Source organism: Entelurus aequoreus, linkage group LG24, assembly GCF_033978785.1.
Source record: "Entelurus aequoreus isolate RoL-2023_Sb linkage group LG24, RoL_Eaeq_v1.1, whole genome shotgun sequence".
Classification (NCBI taxonomy): Eukaryota; Metazoa; Chordata; class Actinopteri; order Syngnathiformes; family Syngnathidae; genus Entelurus; species Entelurus aequoreus.
The window spans coordinates 2,939,563-2,960,373 of NC_084754.1; the positions used below are offsets into that span (position 1 = coordinate 2,939,563).

At 37.4% G+C, this 20,811-nt stretch overlaps 1 protein-coding gene across 1 annotated transcript in view; it reads left to right on the top strand.

Moving 5' to 3' along the window:
• LOC133641693 (pleckstrin homology domain-containing family A member 5-like) overlaps nt 1-20,811 on the top strand; it is a 283,765-nt gene that overhangs the window by 162,056 nt on the left and 100,898 nt on the right. The window contains 1 exon segment of the mRNA XM_062035630.1: nt 4,592-4,675. Coding sequence (XP_061891614.1) covers nt 4,592-4,675 — 84 coding nt within the window.

A 20,811-nucleotide genomic window follows, 5' to 3' on the forward strand; every position in this document is an offset into this window, starting at 1 on the left:
ACCAAATGATTCCCGGGCGCGGCACCGCTGCTGCTCACTGCTCCCCTCACCTTGGGGGTGAACATGGGGATGGGTCAAATGCAGAGGATAATTTCACCGCAACTTGTGTGTGTGGGACTATCATTGGAACTTTAAATTTAAACTTTCATAAAACCATGGCTGTCTAGACAACTAAGACACAGTTTTCACATTGAACATAGAGGCTGTGCTGTCTTTGCACAAAGTGATCAATATAAACGCCACAGTGTCGTGTTGAAACAGATGGCCATCCGTTCAACAGGAAGTGAACTCGCGTGACATAAATCAGAAGGTGAAAAGAACTGATCACCCAATTTGCATTTTTTAAAATTTTTTTATTCTAAAACAAATGAAAATGGAAGAAAATAAACTTTTAAACACACAAATACAAGTAAAGTTCTTAATCAGAACAAAATGCAATGGTTCCTCTGCCAAGGAAGTATATTGTGTGTATTTATTTTAGTTATTAAAAAAAAGGAAATACAACTCTGTTGAATGATTTGAGTGGGTATAAGTACTTTTTGAGCACATTCAACAATACCGCGATGATTATTGTAACCTTGTTCATTTTGGTCACAAAAACTTTATTTAACCATTCTATTCATCGTTTTTGTTGTGTATATTTAAGGGTCCTCCACTTCCTCTTTTACCGAGACAAAACCTATTTAATTGCTTTTGGTTGTGATTTTTATTCCAGTGCTAAATCTTGCTGACAGAGTATATTTTCAACCAGTTTTCGTATACTTTCATAGATAAATATTAATGTACATATAATCACTCATCAGCTATGTCTATCCTAAATGTAAGCCCTTCCATGAGGCGCATGTGTGAAGTAGGGCTGCAACTAACGATTAATTTGATAATCGATTAATCTGTCGATTATTACTTCGATTAATCGATTAATAATCGGATAAAAGAGACAAACTACATTTCTATCCTATCCAGTATTTTATTGAAAAAAAACAGCATACTGGCACCATACTTATTTTGATTACTGTTTCTCAGCTGTTTGTAAATGTTGCAGTTTATAAATAAAGGTTTAGTAAAAAAAATAAAAAAATAAAAATGTTTTAATTAAAAAAAGAACAAAAAACCTATGCGCATAGCATAGATCCAACGAATCGATGACTAAATTAATCTGCAACTATTTTAATAATCGATTTTAATCGATTTAATCGATTAGTTGTTGCAGCCCTAGTGTGAAGGCATACCAGTGAATAATGGTGCCATTGGTCTGTCCCCAGACCGCACGTGGAACTCTGTAGCCAGCATTGCCTCCTATAATTACGGGCCTGAGCTGTGGAGACTATTACTCTCCACGCTCAACTGAAACTCAACTCCCTATTTCACTCTTGGTATTTGCTCTTTTCAGCACACAAGAAGGCCGTGTTTAAAGACGATGTTATTTTTGGACTGCAGTTTGACTCTCTTCTGTTTATGACGAAGCCAGAGTGAGTTGAAATGTAAAAGCACATGACAGAGGCAACAGACATCCAAATGTGATGTCAATGTGGGTATTACTTTATTTTGACGGTGCAGTGCACCAAAAGTGCAGTACGCTGTATGGTCTACATAATGAGACTTGATATTGAATCAATTATGCAGTGTTACGGTTCACAGGCCAATGTTGAACACGTGATTTACGAGTGACAGTCAAGCGTGGTGAGGCTCGTTATTTCTTCCCGACCTTCCACAATCCTGACCACTTTACTGAAAAACCGCAACCAATGAGTGAAAATGTGCGGCTGACATCCTGGAATTCTAATTATGTTGTGTTAAAAATAACTTGACTTGCTGTCGTTTGACTAAACTATGGATGGGTGGAAGACACGCCGGACGGCTACACAGTTTTCCAAAGCCTTACTGTCGGTAGTGATCTGTTGTATTTTCCACCACAGTTAGGATGGCATTTGTGAAGTCTCCAACTTTAGTACTTTTTATTTTATTTTTTTGTTTTTTATTAATCAATCCAACAAAACAATACACAACAATACCAAAATGATGCAATCCAATTCCAAAACCAAACCTGACACAGCAACATTCAGAATAGCAATAAACAGAGCAATTGAGAGGAGACACAAACATGACACAGTACAATCTAAAAGTAGTGAAACAAAAATGAATATTATCAACAACAGTATCAATATTAGTAACAGTTTCAACATAGCAGTGATTAAAAATCCCTCATTGACATTATCATTAGACATTTATAAAAAATTAACAATAATGTGACAGTGGCTTACACTTGCATCGCATCTCATAAGCTTGACAACACACTGTGTCCAATATTTTCCACAAAGATAAGTCATATTTTTGGTTCATTTAATAGTTAAAACAAATTTAAATAATGGATACTATATTCCAATATGTGACTCATTATTATCTAAACTAAATGCAGTTTTTTCTACTGATATCATCTCCACAGCTTGTGTATACCAGTCAACATTAGTTCTGAATTATTCAGTAATTGGAAAAACATTTTCTCCCCAATATATTTCTGAAAACAACACATTATTTTTGTTTGGGATTTTGTTTGAAATAAGCTTTTACTGTATTATTAATAATTGCATTTTATTTTTAAAACATTGCATTTGTATAGGTCAGGAGTCGGCAACCCAAAATGTTGAAAGAGCCATATTGGACCACAAATACAAAAATGTAATCGGTCTGGAGCCGCAAACAATTAAAAGACTTATATAAGTGTTACATGATGTAAGTGGCTAATTAGATATATTAACCTACTATCAAAATGACTGTGTCACAGGCTGACGCAAGTCTTTGTTGACAGAAATGATGAAATGTAATATTTATTCTACACATTTTTACTACATTGGAAATCATTAGTAAAACTTCTCAGAGGGTGAGATAACTCCTGGAAATGCTTTTCTTAGAATAGTGAAGTGAATTATATTTATATAGCGCTTTTCTCTAGTGACTCAAAGCGCTTTACATCGTGAAACCCGATATCTAAGTTACATTCAAACCAGTGTGGATGGCACTGGGAGCAGGTGGGTAAAGTGTCTTGCCCAAGGACACAACGGCAGTGACTAGGATGGCGGAAGCGGGGATTGAACCTGCAACCCTCAAGTTGCTGGCACGGCCGCTCTACCAACCGAGCTATACCGCCCCGAATAGATCTGTGTGTCCAAGTTAAAGGAAAAGGCAGGCTGTCTTTTTTTAATGGATTTATTACAATTTTGCAAGCTGGGTAACGTTTGCTGTGGTCTGGAACAACATGGCAGCCAATATTACATACAGATAATGTAAATATAAATTAAATACACAGAGGACATAAGTAAGGGAAATTAAATAAACTCAAATATACCTACAAACGAGGCATAATGATGCAATATGTACATACAGCTAGCCTAAATAGCATGATTAGCTTGCAGTCATGCACTGACCAAATACGCCTGATTAGAACTACAACAAGTCAATAACATCAACAAAGCTCACCTTTGTGCATTCACGCACAGTATAAAACGTTTGGGGGACAAAAATTAGTCCTCTGTTGTCCTGTGTGTTTTTTATAAATTTTGATGTCTATTTTACTGTTTTAATTGGTTTTACCCTTTAAAATCGTTTTTAATCATATTTATTTTTTTGTATTGTCTCTGTATTGGTTTTCTATTCATTTATTTTTTGTTTTTATTCAGTCATTGGTGTAGCATAATATTGTTTTTAATATTGTTTTTAACATGGCTGTGCAGCACTTTGGAAACATTCTTGTTGTGTAAATGTGCTATATAAATAAAGTGGATTGGATTGGATTGGATTGAAAGGAGGAGTGGCATAAAACACGTCATTCTGTGGCAGCGTTGGAGAAAGTTATACATGTAAACAAACTGTTGAGTCACAGTCCACACAACGGTGAGTTCAAGGGCCGCTGAAATTAGTCAGATAAAACGGCGCTCGCCAAATAGTCTCATCAGTGAAGGATAAACACAAACATATTGAACAGTGGGCTTTCTAACAATTAGGAAGGTTTGTGTCGTGTTTGTCCTCCTACAGAAACCAAATAAAAAAATATACTTTTACCCCCATTTTTTCCCCATTTTCATACATTTTTGGAAAAAGCTCCATGGAGCCACCGGGGCGCCGCTAAAGAGCCTAATGTGGCTCTCGAGCTGCGGGTTGCTGACCTCTGGTATAGGTGAATCGTTTAGTCATTCCTGCCTGTAACTTATTGGAATTTTCTGTATTTACTGGATTAGACCTTTTGAGAAAAACAAGCAAAGTCTTTAGCTTTTTACTATAATCAGGTATACTGTTCGAATATCTGTTGTGTTTTTAAGGTTTTCATTTTTCTTTCATTTTCATAGTAAAAATATAAATTGATTTCTGAATAGTTAGAGAACTACATTTAAACTTGTAAATATTTGCTTGTTTTGCGATGTACCATAGCCTAAAGAATTCATAAATTGATCTTAAAAGCTTAAGAAAGTGCCTGGTCTTTGACAAAATGTTTGACACTTTTATTGTCGGCCTCTCCTTTTTATGATATTAATTTGTCCTTGGAGTTGTCCATTAAAGATGTGCCCTTCTCATCTTTTCTCTTCGTTCTCTTCCACAGCCATAATGAGCGAAAGGTGACTTGCAAGCATCCCATCTCAGGCTCACCCTCACAAGACAACTGCATCTTTGTCATCAACGAACAGTAAGGCTCTTGTATTTTTCACTTCTCCAGAATGTCACTGGGTTGCATTCTGAGCGCCACAATCTGCTGTCGGTACATTCGATGCCTTTATTAACCCAGCCCCTAATTGCAGCTCGGCCCTCCGGATTCGTAGGCTGTTCTTCACAGTGTTATGTATTTGCCATTGATTCAAATGACATGGGGGATAAAACCGTCATTGTGTTGTGTTTACATCATTTTATGGGAATGTCATGAATGTCATTCAGTTTGTCATGACCGGGACAAGATTTTGCAGCCCTTTGGAAAGTTAAAAGTGTCCCCTACCATGTGATTTTATCAAAACCATATTTGTTCTCTCATGACTGATTGCTACGATGGATTTCACTCACTACAGCAAGTAGTCCTCAATCCAAACTTCCAATTCCATCTCACGTTCCTGCTCCAAGATGTTTAACCATAATACATTTTGTTTGAACCAACCTGTGCTGCACGGTATCGGCTTGTCTTTGTTTTACTCAGCTCTTCTCGCTGTGTCCGTTTTACACCGCAAACTAGCACCGTGGGTAACTGCAAATACCAAGCAACATTGAATGCATCCTCCAGAATGGGACACACCACCATACAGAAGACCCAGGCTCTCTTGTATTTATGTCTTAGCATGTGGCCAGTGTTTCCCACACATTCATTTATTTGTGGCGGCCCGCCACGAAAGAATTACGTCCGCCACAAATTAAAAAAAAAAAAAAAATCATATAGTTGATGTAGATGCCCATATAGGCTGTTCAGATTTACTTTACAAAAGAGAAGCGTAGGATACTTCTCTTGTTGCCTTATTTGTATTTGACCACTACTGTTTTCTGTTTATTTGTTACTGACTGTGGCAGGACACCTCTGCCTCTGTTTCACTTTATGTTGCTGGTAAATAATATGGTTGTAGTAGTAGGCTAAAGTTAAATTATTTAGTATGCACTAATTAAAGGGGCAGAGCTTTAAGAGACATTTTAGCTTTTATATTTTATAAGATATATTTTTTGTAAGAACCACAATTAATAAATATATTTCAGTGAATAACTTATTGTTCAAATCTGTATATAAATATGTACATAAAGTGTTGTAATTATATTGTAAAATGGATGGATGGATGGACGTTTAAAACAAAACTGTTATTAATTAGTAAGTATACATTTTTTTAGCCTTTTTGGAGAAAATCATATCATTGTAGTAAATTATGCAAATTACCGCCACAGGTATCTTGGCAGTTTATGGGAAACACTGATGTGGCTATTGCCTATGGTAAAGACACTTTTTTTTATATTGAAAAGGAGACTGAGGGTATCAAGAGAATGGACTGCTGCGGCAAAGAGGAGAATGTGGAGCAATGTACCGTATTTTCCAGACCATAGGGCGCACCGGATTATAAGGCGAACTGCAGATGAGCGAGTCTATTCAGGTTTATTTTCATACAAATGGCGCACCGGATTAAAAGGCGCATTAAAAGGGTCATAGTATGAGGGTGTGTCAGTCAATCGCCGGCCAGGCATTAAAAAAATAGACTTAAAAATTAGCGATCATCAATCTTCACCAAGACGTCACGTTTGTCACTTGATGGACATTCACGCCACCCGAGGGTCTTGTGAGATGACGCTGGCTGCTGCCAGATCATTATTAAGAAAAAATGACCGACAGGAAGGCGAGAAACACTTTTTAAATCAACAGACTCTCGCGCCGTACCTACCGTCAAAACTCTAAAGACCGACTGCACAGTTCCTGTCTTCACAATAAAAGTGCTGCTTCATCCTGCCTGCGCTAACAAAATAAGAGTCTGAGAAAGCTGGCGTGCACAAGCTAGCAAGCTACGGAGTTTGCCGCCAATGTATTTCTTGTAAAGTGGATAAAAAGGAGTATGGGAGCTCGACAAATAAGATGGCAAAAAGCATTGGCGTTGTTAGGCCTATTTTAGGGGGGCTCAAGCCCCCCTAAAATGTTCTTAAGCCCCCCTAAATAATTTGGTGTTTTAAAAAAAAATATATATATATATATATATATTTTTTTTTTTTGCAAATACATGCCGACATATTCATTATAAAGTGGCCTGAATATGAGTTAAAATAAATAATCATATAACCTGTCATTATTCACTCAGTTTCCCCTCACTTATAGCGTGAGGTAGAGAGCCCCTTTAGTGCGTCGGTATCCAATCCATTCCACTTGTTCATATAGAAAATGCCCACATCACTCAAAATCCAGTCCGCATTTTTTCTGCAACCTTGCTTGCGGTCCTGCAGGTGTACGAAGCACATTAGCACACAGCACTGCAGAACAAGAACTTTGTGTCTGCAATTGTAAATAATTTAGTTTTTAAGTTTTGTGTTTCTTGTAGAATCTATATAAAGTAATATACATTAGCCTATTGTTAAAATAATGAAAAAAACATCATTAAATATATTTGTTTTATTGTATTGTTACATTAATAGCTGTTGTATTATTATAGGATGGCTTGTTAAACATTTCATAGGATTTTCAGAGGGTGGAAAAACCAAGACATTTAATATAAAATGTAAAATGAATAAATACATAAAAAGAAAAGAAAAAAATGGTTAAAAGCCGTCATCCCGGGGAGCATTTAATTTCGTCCCGTGCATTTTTTTACCGTCCCCGGGACGACGGGACTACATTAATCTCAAGCCCTGGAAGTTACATTTTATTGTTTGCATTATTTGTTTCAGCATTGCACTTTGAAGATGGTCCCTCAGCTCTTTGACAGCTTTGGCTCTTTTTCAGATCAGCAGACTGACTCTAAGTCTTTCTTATTTACAGAATATATAAAAGTTTCTAATTTCTATTCAGACTTAATTTAATTTCCTTAACGGCTTGCCATAATATACTGTGTATATATATATATATAAATATATTATAAACAAGCCAAATTATCCCGATCCAGATATTACTTTAATTCAAGTAATTAAGTAATATTTCCAGGGCTTGAATTTACAACCATCACATATGTGCCCAAAATGTAATCTGTGCAACTTCAGAATATTTGGGAACAAACAATTATTGTATTGTGAGCTAAAGTGGTGGCATTAGCCTCTATGTTGTGAATGAATAACATAGAGGCTAATGCCACCACTTTCATTGTGTTTCAGTGTATCTTGACGGATCATGCGAGTCATTGTTTCTTGTTGATGCTGTAAACAAAATGTCACTGTGCAAACCCATGTTTGTTGTTGTACTGAACACACATTGAAATTGAACCCACTGAAATAATAATAATAACAATGATTAATTTCTAAGTCTTTATTAGCTGTTTGTGAAGTTTTGTGCTCTTGCGCTACGTTCGTTTGCATCCTGTGCATCTCCTGGGGGCTAAGCCCCCCCTGTCCTTAAAAGCTAGTGACGCCCCTGGCAAAAAGCAACCACTTTCATGTGGTATTGGACAGAAAGGAGGACTTTTTTTCTCCTCCATTTGAAAATGTGGACAATATCATCACTACTGTCTGATTCCAATCAATGCAAGTCATCACAATAAGGTAATACACCAACGTATGTCCTTGTCTTCATGAAAGAAAGGAATTTATGTGTTAAACATGTTCGTATTATCATCAAACACCTTTAACTTGTTAACAAAAACGTCTATTTCCATCCATCTATCCATTATCTACCGCTTATCCCTTTCCTCTTTCATAAATGAATACATGTAAATTATATATATGAATGAGGTAGAGCACCTCGACTTGGTCAATTGAAAAGTAGCTCGCCTGCAGAAAAAGTGTGTGCACCCCCGACCTAAAGTATAAAAATTGACCGAGAGCCCGCCCGTATCCCGAGGTACCACTGTACTAAAACTAACACCTCATACCAACTGGTATTGACAGTGGAATGTTTCAATATCTGAGTAGAGATTGTGTGCAGTGGTAAATAAGTTGTCACACTTACAGTACTGGAGTTTTCACTTCTATTTTCATTTTTGCTTTTCGATGCACAAATATCCCCCCCACAGAAAATCACACTTCTGCAATAGCTTTCCCGTAAAAGTCTATTCAGTGGTAACACAACTGCTGTCAATCCAGTCTCGTAGGTCAGCAGTTAGGCCCAATGTTCCATTCGCTCCAGTTCTGGCCCAGGCAAACATTTTCCCCATTATAATAAATGGTTTTCCTGTGGTATTACATTGCATTTATCTAGTCAATGTCCCCAAATGTTCATTTAGTTTAGTTGAAACAGACCCGTCCTGATAGCGTGTGAGGCTGCTTGTCGCGCGAGAGTAACATCACACTTCACTCTCTCGACACATTCCTCTGCTCACTGCACTATTCTCACTTTTCTGATGCTTTTCACATAAAGACAGACAACTTGCTGGTGTGAGGTGACATGGACATTGGCAGCTTCAAAGTCGGATCAGATTGAGGCCATGTCCACACAAACACAGCTAATTTGAAAACGTTTCCTACGAAGTGTAGTAAAGCAGTGTTTGTTAACCATAGAGCTGGGGCCCATTGTGGTGCTGCAAGCGACCCGTAAAAGGCTGCTAAAATAATATCTGCTTCTCAGCTGTGTTAAGTATGGGCTGCAGTGATACTCCGTTGTAATACACTTTTCCAACACTTGTGGCAGTAATGACAATCTTAAACAATCAAGTCTGGAGCAAACCCCGTAGAAGTTTCTTAAGCGCAAAATGTATAATTAAAGTGGTGAAACTGTATTTAAATCATACTTGCCAACCCTCCCGTTTTTACCGGGAGACTCCCGGTATTCAGCGCCTCTCCCGATAACCTCCCGGGAGAAATTTTCTCCCGACAAACTCCCGTTATTCAGCCGGAGCTGGAGGCCACGCCCCCTCCAGCTCAATGCGGACCTGAGTGGGGACAGCCTGTTCTCACGCCCGCTTTCCCACAATATAAACAGCTTGCCTGCCCAATGACGTCATAACTGTAGAATGATCGAGGGCGAGTTCTTGGTTTCTTATGTGGCTTTAATTTTAGGCAGTTTCATTAACGTCCTCCCAGCGCGGTAACAACACACAACAACAGCAGTCACGTTTAGTCTACCGTAAAGCAGTTCGTCTGCCGTAAACAGCAATGTTGTGACACTCTTAAACAGGACAATACTGCCATCTACTGGATAGCCTCCAGAACACTGAAATTCAAGTATTTATTTTATTTATATGTATAATAAAATAACTATGTATATACATATGAAATACTTGAGTTGGTGAATTCTAGTTTAAATATATTCCCCTCTTAACCACGCCCCCGACCACGCCCCCACCCCCCACCTCCCGGTATCGGAGGTCTCAAGGTTGACAAGTATGATTTAAATCTTTTTTGACAATTTAAGAAACATTTATTACTTAGTTAATGTTGATTTATTGTAGTACTGCGTAATTGTACGTATATTTATTTTTCATCAATTTTTATGAGTCCTTTCTTTTGCAGTATATTTCATTAATATTTTTTGGGGAATTAGCAGGACCTAAATCTCTAATAACAATATTTGGGATTAACACATGGTTTCATATCATTTGACAATGTTGTAAGCTGTTATTAGGTTAGATATGATTATTGAATACGATTAAAATCAAAAGTAAGATTACTAGTGTGAATATTTGAGTGGGCCCAGGGCCCTTTTGTAGTAAAAAAGTTGGGCCCCTTTTTAAAAAAAGTTAAAAACCTCTTAAGTAAAGTACAGTATAGGTCAAAAGTTTGGACACACCTTCTCATTTAATGCGTTTTCTTTATTTTCATGATTATTTACATTGTAGATTGTCACATCAAAACTATGAATGAACACATGTGGAGTTATGTACTTCACAAAAAAAGGTGAAATAACAGAAAACATGTTTTATATTCTAGTTTCTTCAAAATAGCCACCCTTTGCTCTGATTACTGCTTTGCACACTTTTTGCATTCTCTCCATGAGCTTCAAGAGGTAGTCACCTGAAATTGTTTTCACTTCACAGGTGTCATAGTTTTGATGCCTTCAGTGACAATCTACAATGTAAATAGTCATGAAAATAAAGAAAAGGCATTGAATGAGAAGGTTGTGTCCAAACGTTTGGCGTCTACTGTATATCTAATGTATTGTGGCCTCATGCACACACAAACGTCTACTTTAGTCCTTTAAAGCAGGGCCCCCAAACTACGGCCCGCGGGCCGGATCCGACCCCCCAGCATCCAAGATCCGGGCCACGGGAAGTCCCAAGTTTAAAAAAAAAAGTGTTTTAATTTTTATTTTTATTTTTTATTTTTTTAATTTATTTTAATTATTTTATCTTTCCTTTCTAATCCATTTTATACTGCTTGTTACTCTCGGTGTCTCCTAGCCGCTCAGGCAAATCATATTGTCTAAAAATTAATTTTCCCATCGATAACGTGACAATGTTAAATGTTGATGAACATCAATGTTAATTGATGTTAAATGACAAAACGGATTAACTCGCTGGAATATAAAGACAATGTATATATATATATTTATATATATATATATACAGTGGGGCAAAAAAGTATTTAGTCAGCCACCCATTGATTGTCAATGGGTGGCTGACTAAATACTTTTTTGCCCCACTGTATATATGTATATTTATTTATATATATATATATATATATATATATATATATATATATATATATATATATATATATATATATATATATATATATATATGTATATATATGTATATATATATATATATATATATATATATATATATATATATATATATATGTATGTATATGTATGTATATATATATATATATATATATATATATATATATATATATATATATATATATATATATATATATATATATATATATATATATATATATATATGTATGTATGTATGTATGTATATATATATATATATATATGTATTTATGTGTATATATATATATATATATATATATATATATATATATATTTATGTATACAGCCCGGCCCCCGGCCAAATTTTTTTAACCCAATGCGGCCCCCGAGTCAAAAAGTTTGGGGACCCCTGCTTTAAAGGGCACCTATTACGCAAATCCGACTTTTCTTACCTATTTTTACCTGGTTTTGTGTGTTTGGGATTTGCATAAAAAATTTGAAATCGAATCATGGAGGCAGTTATTTCATGTTGTTGGAGGGCAGGCTTGTTTTCGCACAGGTCAACTGTCAAATCTTGTGTCAATGCAGCAGGGACATCAAAGTGTAACAATACATTAACTTTTTATTGCTCAAATGGTACAACCCCGTTCCAGATTTTACATTATTCAATGGTGCAATTCAAGTAATTCAAGGTATGCTTGCAACTTAAAATATAACAAAAAGCTCAAATTACTCGTAAGTAGAGATGCCGATAAATGCGTTAAAATGTAATATCGGAAATTATCGGTATCGTTTTTTTTATTATTAGTATCGTGTTTTTTTTTTTGTTTTTTTGGGGGGGGGTTTTTTTTATTTATTAAATCCACATAAAAAACACAAGATACACTTACAATTAGTGCACCAACCCAAAAAACCTCCCTCCCCCATTTACACTCATTCACACAAAAGGGTTGTTTCTTTCTGTTATTAATATTCTGCTTCCTACATTATATATCAATATATATCAATACAGTCTGCAAGGGATACAGTCCGTAAGCACACATGATTGTGCGTGCTGCTGGTCCACTAATAGTACTAACCTTTAACAGTTAATTTTACTCATTTTCATTAATTACTAGTTTCTATGTAACTGTTTTTATATTGTTTTACTTTCTTTTTTATTCAAGAAAATGTTTTTAATTTATTTATCTTATTTTATTTGATTCATTTTTTTAAAAAGTACCTTATCTTCACCATACCTGGTTGTCCAAATTAGGCATAATAATGTGTTAATTCCACGACTGTATATATCGGTTGATATCGGTATCGGTAATTAAAGAGTTGGACAATATCGGCATATCGGATATCGGCAAAAAGCCATTATCGGACATCCCTAGTCGTAAGTTAATTCACTCGTAACTTGAGGTACCACTGTACTCGTGTTTGTGTGGACATAACCTTGAGTTAGGAGATGACAAACACACCAACTCTGCGTTTGATTCTTTGTCATAAAGGCAATGGCATGGGTAATATCCAGTATATGGATACCGTTCAGGAAAAGTAGGAAAATTGGTTCTGAACAAGCAGACAATAGAGATTTGATCCTCCGCAAGGATAAAGAGGCCATGTGGAAAATTACTGTGACTGCGGTCAAATTGGCCGGATAATGTTAAGCAAGCAGCCAACAAATGACATGAACCCCCTCTATTAAAAAAAAAACACACTGTGTATAACAACTTAAAGGCCCACTGAAAGCCACTACTAGCGACCACGCAGTCTGATAGTTTATATATCAATGATGAAATCTTAACATTGCAACACATGCCAATACGGCCGGGTTAACTTATAAAGTGACATTTTAAATGTCCCGCCACACTTCCGCTTGAAAACGTCTAGATATGATGACGTATGCGCATGACGTCAACGGTGGATACGGAAGTATTCGGACCCATTGAATCCAATACAAAAAAGCTCTGTTTTCATCCCAAAATTCCACAGTATTCTGGACATCTGTGTTGGTGAATCTTTTGCAGTTTGTTTAATGAACAATGGAGACTGCAAAGAAGAAAGCTGTAGGTGCGATCGGTGTATTAGCGGCGGACTACAGCAACACAACCAGGAGGACTTTGAGGATAGCAGACGCGCTAGCCGAACGACCTCACCTTGACTTCCTCCGTCTCCGGGCCGCCAACCGCATCGGTGATCGGGTGAAGTCCTTCGTCGTACCGTCGATCGCTGGAACGCAGGTGAGCACGAGTCGTGATGAGCAGATGAGAGCTGGCGTAGGTGCAGAGCTAATGTTTTTAGCATAGCTCTGTCGAGGTTCCGTAGCTAAGTTAGCTTCAATGGCGTCGTTAGCAACAGCATTGCTAGGCTTCGCCAAGCTGGAAAGCATTAACCAAGTATTTACATGTCCAGAGTTTGGTAGTATTGTTGATCTTATGTCTATCCTTCCAGTTAGGGACTTATTTGTTTTGTTTCTATATGCAGTAAAGCCCGATGCTATCACGTTAGCTCAGTAGCTAAAGAGCTTCACCGATGTATTGTCGTGGAGATAAAAGTCACTGTGAATGTCCATTTCGCGTTCTCGACTCTCATTTTCAAGAAGATATAGTATCCGAGGTGGTTTAAAATACAAATTCGTGATCCACAATAAAAAAAGGAGAGAGTGTGGAATCCAATGAGCCAGCTTGTACCTAAGTTACGGTCAGAGCGAAAAAAGATAGTTCTGCACTGCACGCTAGTCCTTCACTTTCACGTTCCTCATCCACGAATCTTTCATCCTCGCTCAAATAATGGGGTAATCGTCGCTTTCTCGGTCCGAATGGCTCTCGCTGCTGGTGTAAACAATAGTAAAATGTGAGCAGTCCTTCCTCCGGTGTCGTCACGCTACTTCCGGTATGGGCAAGGCTTTTTTTTATCAGATACCAAAAGTTACGAACTTTATCGTCGTTGTTCTATACTAAATCCTTTCAGCAAAAATATGGCAATATCGCGAAATGATCAAGTATGACACATAGAATGGATCTGCTATCCCCGTTTAAATTAAAAAAAAAAAATTCAGTAGGCCTTTAAAAGCAATAAACATTACAAATACCAGAAATTAACATTACTTTTCTGACAAACTATATCACATGTGAGGTGACATTAATCCGACATACATCTGATATAATGTATCCGTCATTGTTTTTTGTCTTGCAAAAATGTACAAAGCTGATTGTTCTCCTCGTTCATTTCCTTTTCACTGTAGTTTTCAACGCTACTTCTAACTTCCCTTTGCGATCAATCAATCAATGTTTATTTATATAGCCCTAAATCACAAGTGTCTCAAAGGGCTGCACAAGCCACAACGACATCCTCGGTACAGAGCCCACATACGGGCAAGGAAAAACTCACCCCAGTGGGACGTCAATGTGAATGACTATGAGAAACCTTGGAGAGGACCGCATATGTGGGTAACCCCCCCCCCCCCCTCTAGGGGAGACCGAAAGCAATGGATGTCGAGTGGGTCTGACATAATATTGTGAAAGTCCAGTCCATAGTGGGGCCAGCAGGAACCATCCCGAGTGGAGACGGGTCAGCAGCGTAGAGATGTCCCCATCTGATGGACAGGCTAGCGGTCCACCCCGGGTTTGGAGCAGAGTAGAAAAGAAAAGAAAAGAAACGGCAGATCAACTGGTCTAAAAAGGGAGTCTATTTAAAGGCTAGAGTATACAAATGAGTTTTAAGATGAGACTTAAATGCTTCTACTGAGGTAGCATCTCTAACTTTTACCAGGAGGGCATTCCATAGTATTGGAGCCCGAATAGAAAACGCTCTATAGCCCGCAGACTTTTTTGGGGCTCTGGGAATCACTAATAAGCCGGAGTTCTTTGAACGCAGATTTCTTGCCGGGACATATGGTACAATACAATCGTCAAGATAGGCAGGAGCTAGACCGTGTAGTATTTTATACGTAAGTAGTAAAACCTTAAAGTCGCATCTTAGGTGCACAGGAAGCCAGTGCAGGTGAGCCAGTATAGGTATATATATAGGTATATATGTACAGGTATATACAGTATAGGCGTAATATGATCAAACTTTCTTGTTCTTGTCAAGAGTCTAGCAGCCGCATTTTGTACCAACTGTAATCTTTTAATGCTAGACATAGGGAGACCTGAAAACAAAACTTTACAGTAATCGAGAATGAGAATTAGCTGCTCCGACCAGATCTTTAGTCTCAAAGAAGCTTTTTTCCATTTCCATCTTTCACTTCTGCTTCAGTTTCCTGCTGTGCTGTGTTCTGCTCATGACATGTTTCAGTGTGGCCATGTCCACTAAAGGCATTCTCAGCATTGTGTCAATAGTGTACATGTTTCCACCTATTTTTAGTCATCCATATGACCATGTGCACGCTGACTGCAAATATTTGGACAGCTCGCATGCGGCAAACATGTTTACTGAAACCTGACCTTCACCTTGACAAAATAGTACATGACTCCTGGAAGACTACAGTTAGAATATTGGTAGTTGACGTTTAGCCTTCTGAAATAAAGATATCGGTCTGGTTAGTTTCTTACATGCTCATCCATAGCCACTAATAGACAACAGTGGAACTTCTCATCTCAAATGTCCGTAAGGCTGTGCCTTTTCCAACTCGCTATGCCTTTAAATTATTCATTTATTACGTCAAATGATCTTAGTTCTGTGAGCATCAACAGATTTACTCCGTGTGTGGTATTTGGTATTTCTTATAGAAGTAAAGCAAAAGATGCAGAGTTACATGAAAAACCGAGCAATATGACTTCATTGTCATCATAAATGAAAGGTAGAGTGTTCCCTCACCACTTTGCAGTTCATTTACTATGGTCTCAGTGACTGATGATAACAACCAAACCTAACCCCCCTCCACACCCCGGATTGTAAATAATGTAAATAATTCAATGTGATTATCTTGTGTGATGACTGTATTATGATGATAGTATATATCTGATAGTATATATCTGTATCATGAATCAATTTAAGTGGACCCCGACTTAAACAAGTTGAAAAACTTATTCGGGTGTTACCATTTAGTGGTCAATTGTACGGAATATGTACTTCACTGTGCAACCTACTAATAAAAGTCTCAATCAATCAATCAATCAATGCCTCCTAGATTTTAATTACCCGGGCGGTAGGCGGGGTGCACCCCGGACAAGTCGCCACCTCATCACAGGGCCAACACAGATAGACAGACAACATTCACACTCACATTTTGAGTTTTAATGTTAAAATGACGTATGTTTTAGAGTGTATCAAGTGTTTTAAAAGCATTGGAAGTGTTTATAAGTATGTGAAATCTGTGTGGAGGGCCTACAAAGACTTTAAATGAACATACTATTCAAAGGAGTCACAAAATGATTAAGTGCTTCTATTTCGTGGAAATTCACCTACCACAGGGGTGTCTGCAACATGACCCCCAGGATAATCAAGGCAACACTCTATTGGGTTTTACTTAATTATATGTCTATCTGTGGTGGTCCTGCAATGTGGTGGAGACTTGTCCAGGGTGTACCATGCCTTCTGCCCAATTGCAGCTGGGATAGGCCCCCTCCACCACAACCCCAAAAGGGACAAGCGGTACAAAAAAAACAAAAACAATTATATATACAGTCGTCATCAAAAGTTGACATACACTTGTAAAGAACATAATGTCATGGCTGTCCTGAGTTTCCAATACTTTCTACAACTCTTATTTTGTTGTGACAAAGTGATTGGAGCACATACTTGTTGGTCACAAAAAACATTCATGAATTTTGGTTCTTTTATGACTTTCTTATGGTTCTACTGAACATGTGAGCAAATGTGCTGGGTCAAAAGTATACATACAGCAATGTTAATATTTGCTTACATGTCCCTTGGCAAGTTTACCTGCAATAAGGCGCTTTTGGTAGCCATCCACAAGCTTCTGCTTGAATTTTTGACCACTCCTCTTGACAAAATTGGTGCAGTTCAGCTAAATGTGTTGGTTTTCTGACATGGACTTGTTTCTTCAGCATTGTCCACACGTTTAAATCAGGACTTTGGGAAGGCCATTCTAAAACCTTCATTCTAGCCTGATTTAGCCATTCCGTTACCACTTTTGACATGTGTTTGGGGTCATTGTCCTGTTGGAACACCCAACTTTGCCCAAGACCCAACCTCTGGGCTGATGATTTTAGGTTGTCCTGAAGAATTTGGAGGTAATCCTCCTTTTTAATTGTCCCATTTAAAGCACCAGTTCAATTGGCAGCAAAACAGGCCCAAAGCATAATCCTACCACCACCACGCTTGACGGTAGGCATGGTGTTGATGGGATTAAAGGCCCTGCATTTTCTCCTCCAAACATATTGCTGGGTATTGTGGCCAAACTGGTAAATTTTTGTTTCATCTGACCACAGAACTTTCCTCCAGAAGGTCTTACCTTTGTCCATGTGATGTCAGATGAAACAAAAATTGACGTCAGAAAAAAATCATATTTAGAGGCCTGTACCCAAAAAAATACATGTACCGTAAGACTGCCAATGTTTTTAGCTAAAAGGTTATAATTTTGACCACAATGCTTAAATTATGAACACTTAAGAGTTTTATAGTTTATAAAAACAATTGCAATAGCCTACTGTTACAATTTTTTCCACACATTTATCTGACTTAGCATCTAGCCTTCTTTGTCAACTCGGTTTTCTTTCCTCTGTTTTATAGTGTGAATTGTGGAAAATTGTTTCATCCAGTGTTTCGCAGGTAAAACCCCCCCGAAAAAAAAAAACATACAATTTTGACCACCATGCTTAAATAATGAACATTCAAAAGAGTTTTATAGTTTATAAAAACTATTGCAATAGCCTACTGTTACAATTTTTTCCACACATTTATCTGACTTAGCATCTAGCCTTCTTTGTCAACTCGGTTTTCTTTCCTCCGTTTTATAGCGTGAATTGTGGAAAATTGTTTCATCCAGTGTTTCGCAGGTAAAAAAAATCCTGAAAAAAAACAAAACATACAATTTTGACCACCATGCTTAAATTATGAACATTTAAAAGAGTTTTATAGTTTATAAAAACTATTGCAATAGCCTACTGTTACAACTTTTTCCACATATTTATCTGACTTAGCATCTAGTCTTCTTTGTCAACTCGGTTTTCTTTCCTCCGTTTTATAGCGTGAATTGTGGAAAATTGTTTCATCCAGTGTTTCGTAGGTAAAAACCCCCCGAAAAAAAAAACATACAATTTTGACCACTATGCTTAAATAATGAACATTCAAAAGAGTTTTATAGTTTATAAAACTATTGCAATAGCCTACTGTTACAACTTTTTCCACACATTTATCTGACTTAGCATCTAGCCTTCTTTGTCAACTCGGTTTTCTTTCCTCTGTTTTGTAGCGGGAATTGTGGAAAATTGTTTCATCCAGTGTTTCGCAGGTAAAAACCCCCCGAAAAAAAACAACATACAATTTTGACCACTATGCTTAAATAATGAACATTCAAAAGAGTTTAATAGTTTATAAAAACTATTGCAATAGCCTACTGTTACAATTTTTTCCACACATTTATCTGACTTAGCATCTAGCCTTCTTTGTCAACTCGGTTTTCTTTCCTCTGTTTTATAGCGTGAATTGTGGAAAATTGTTTCATCCAGTGTTTCGCAGGTAAAAAAAACCCTGAAAAAAAACAAAACATACAATTTTGACCACCATGCTTAAATTATGGACATTTAAAAGAGTTTTATAGTTTATAAAAACTATTGCAATAGCCTACTGTTACAATTTTTTCCACACATTTATTTGACTTAGCATCTAGCCTTCTTTGTCAACTCGGTTTTCTTTCCTCTGTTTTGTAGTGTGAATTGTGGAAAATTGTTTCATCCAGTGTTTCGCAGGTAAAAACCCCCCGGAAAAAAAAACATACAATTTTGACCACTATGCTTAAATAATGAACATTCAAAAGAGTTTTATAGTTTATAAAACTATTGCAATAGCCTACTGTTACAACTTTTTCCACACATTTATCTGACTTAGCATCTAGCCTTCTTTGTCAACTAGGTTTTCTTTCCTCTGTTTTATAGCGTGAATTGTGGAAAATTGTTTCATCCAGTGTTTCGCAGGTAAAAAAAACCCTGAAAAAAAACAAAACATACAATTTTGACCACCATGCTTTAAATTATGGACATTTAAAAGAGTTTTATAGTTTATAAAAACTATTGCAATAGCCTAGTGTTACAACTTTTTTCCACACATTTATCTGACTTAGCATCTAGTCTTCTTTGTCAACTCGGTTTTCTTTCCTCTGTTTTGTAGCGGGAATTGTGGAAAATTGTTTCATCCAGTGTTTCGCAGGTAAAAACCCCCCGGAAAAAAAAAACATACAATTTTGACCACTATGCTTAAATAATGAACATTCAAAAGAGTTTTATAGTTTATAAAAACTATTGCAATAGCCTACTGTTACAACTTTTTCCACATATTTATCTGACTTAGCATCTAGCCTTCTTTGTCAACTCGGTTTTCTTTCCTCTGTTTTGTAGCGGGAATTGTGGAAAATTGTTTCATCCAGCGTTTCGCAGGTAAAAAAAAAAAACCCACTGTTGTCAACAACCATACAATTGTGAACATTTGTGTTTCCTGTATGTCAAGCACTTGTGATGATGCTCTTGCACACTAACAACACTGTGGTTGATTTGAATGCTGTCTTGCCTGTGATGATAACCTGTTATGTATGCATTTGCATTCCAAAGTCCTGTCTGTTGTGTGCACCAGGACCTTGGTGAACAACTAACCACAAGGAGCTGACACAAATATCACTAAGCAGAGGGTCATTGGATAAATCTCTCATATCAACATCATACACGTCACGGGTTTGGCTCTGTACTGATTTGTAAGGGAACACCAAATCTGTTCGTCCTTTGACTCAGCAGAGGTTGTTTGATAGCATACCAGTCGGATTATACGTCCTGGCCATGTGCTGAACAAACATGTTGATGTTGTAAATCTTAGGTATGAGCTCGGCTTGTTGCTTACTTGAACGGAACAGAGACACATTCATGAGATACGACCTTTTGAGCACTCTGAACATCTGTACGGTAAATTGTGCTTCGACAGATCAACTCCTAATCTAGTTGATCTTTCCTTCTCCCTGTCCATTGTTCACCCCCCAAAAAAAAGTTGGGCCCGCGACTAAACAAAGGTGTTAGTTCTTTCTTTAGAAATGCTGTGTGGTCATTTTAAACTGCACTCTCAGCCAGACTCAATTGAGTGCCCCAAAACACTGTACGCAGAGCGCCAAGCCTCATTGGCAGTTATCTCTTCTGACCCCATTGCGCGCACACACACACACACACACACACACACACACACACACACACACACACACACACACACACACACACACACACACACACACACACACACACACACACACACACACACACACACACACACACACACACACACACACACACACACACACACACACACACACACACACACACACACACACAGACACACACAGACAGACCAAATCAATGCAGGGCCAGACATGATGTGACCATTAAATATAAAAGAACAAGCTTTGTGTGCATAAGTAATACTTTGCC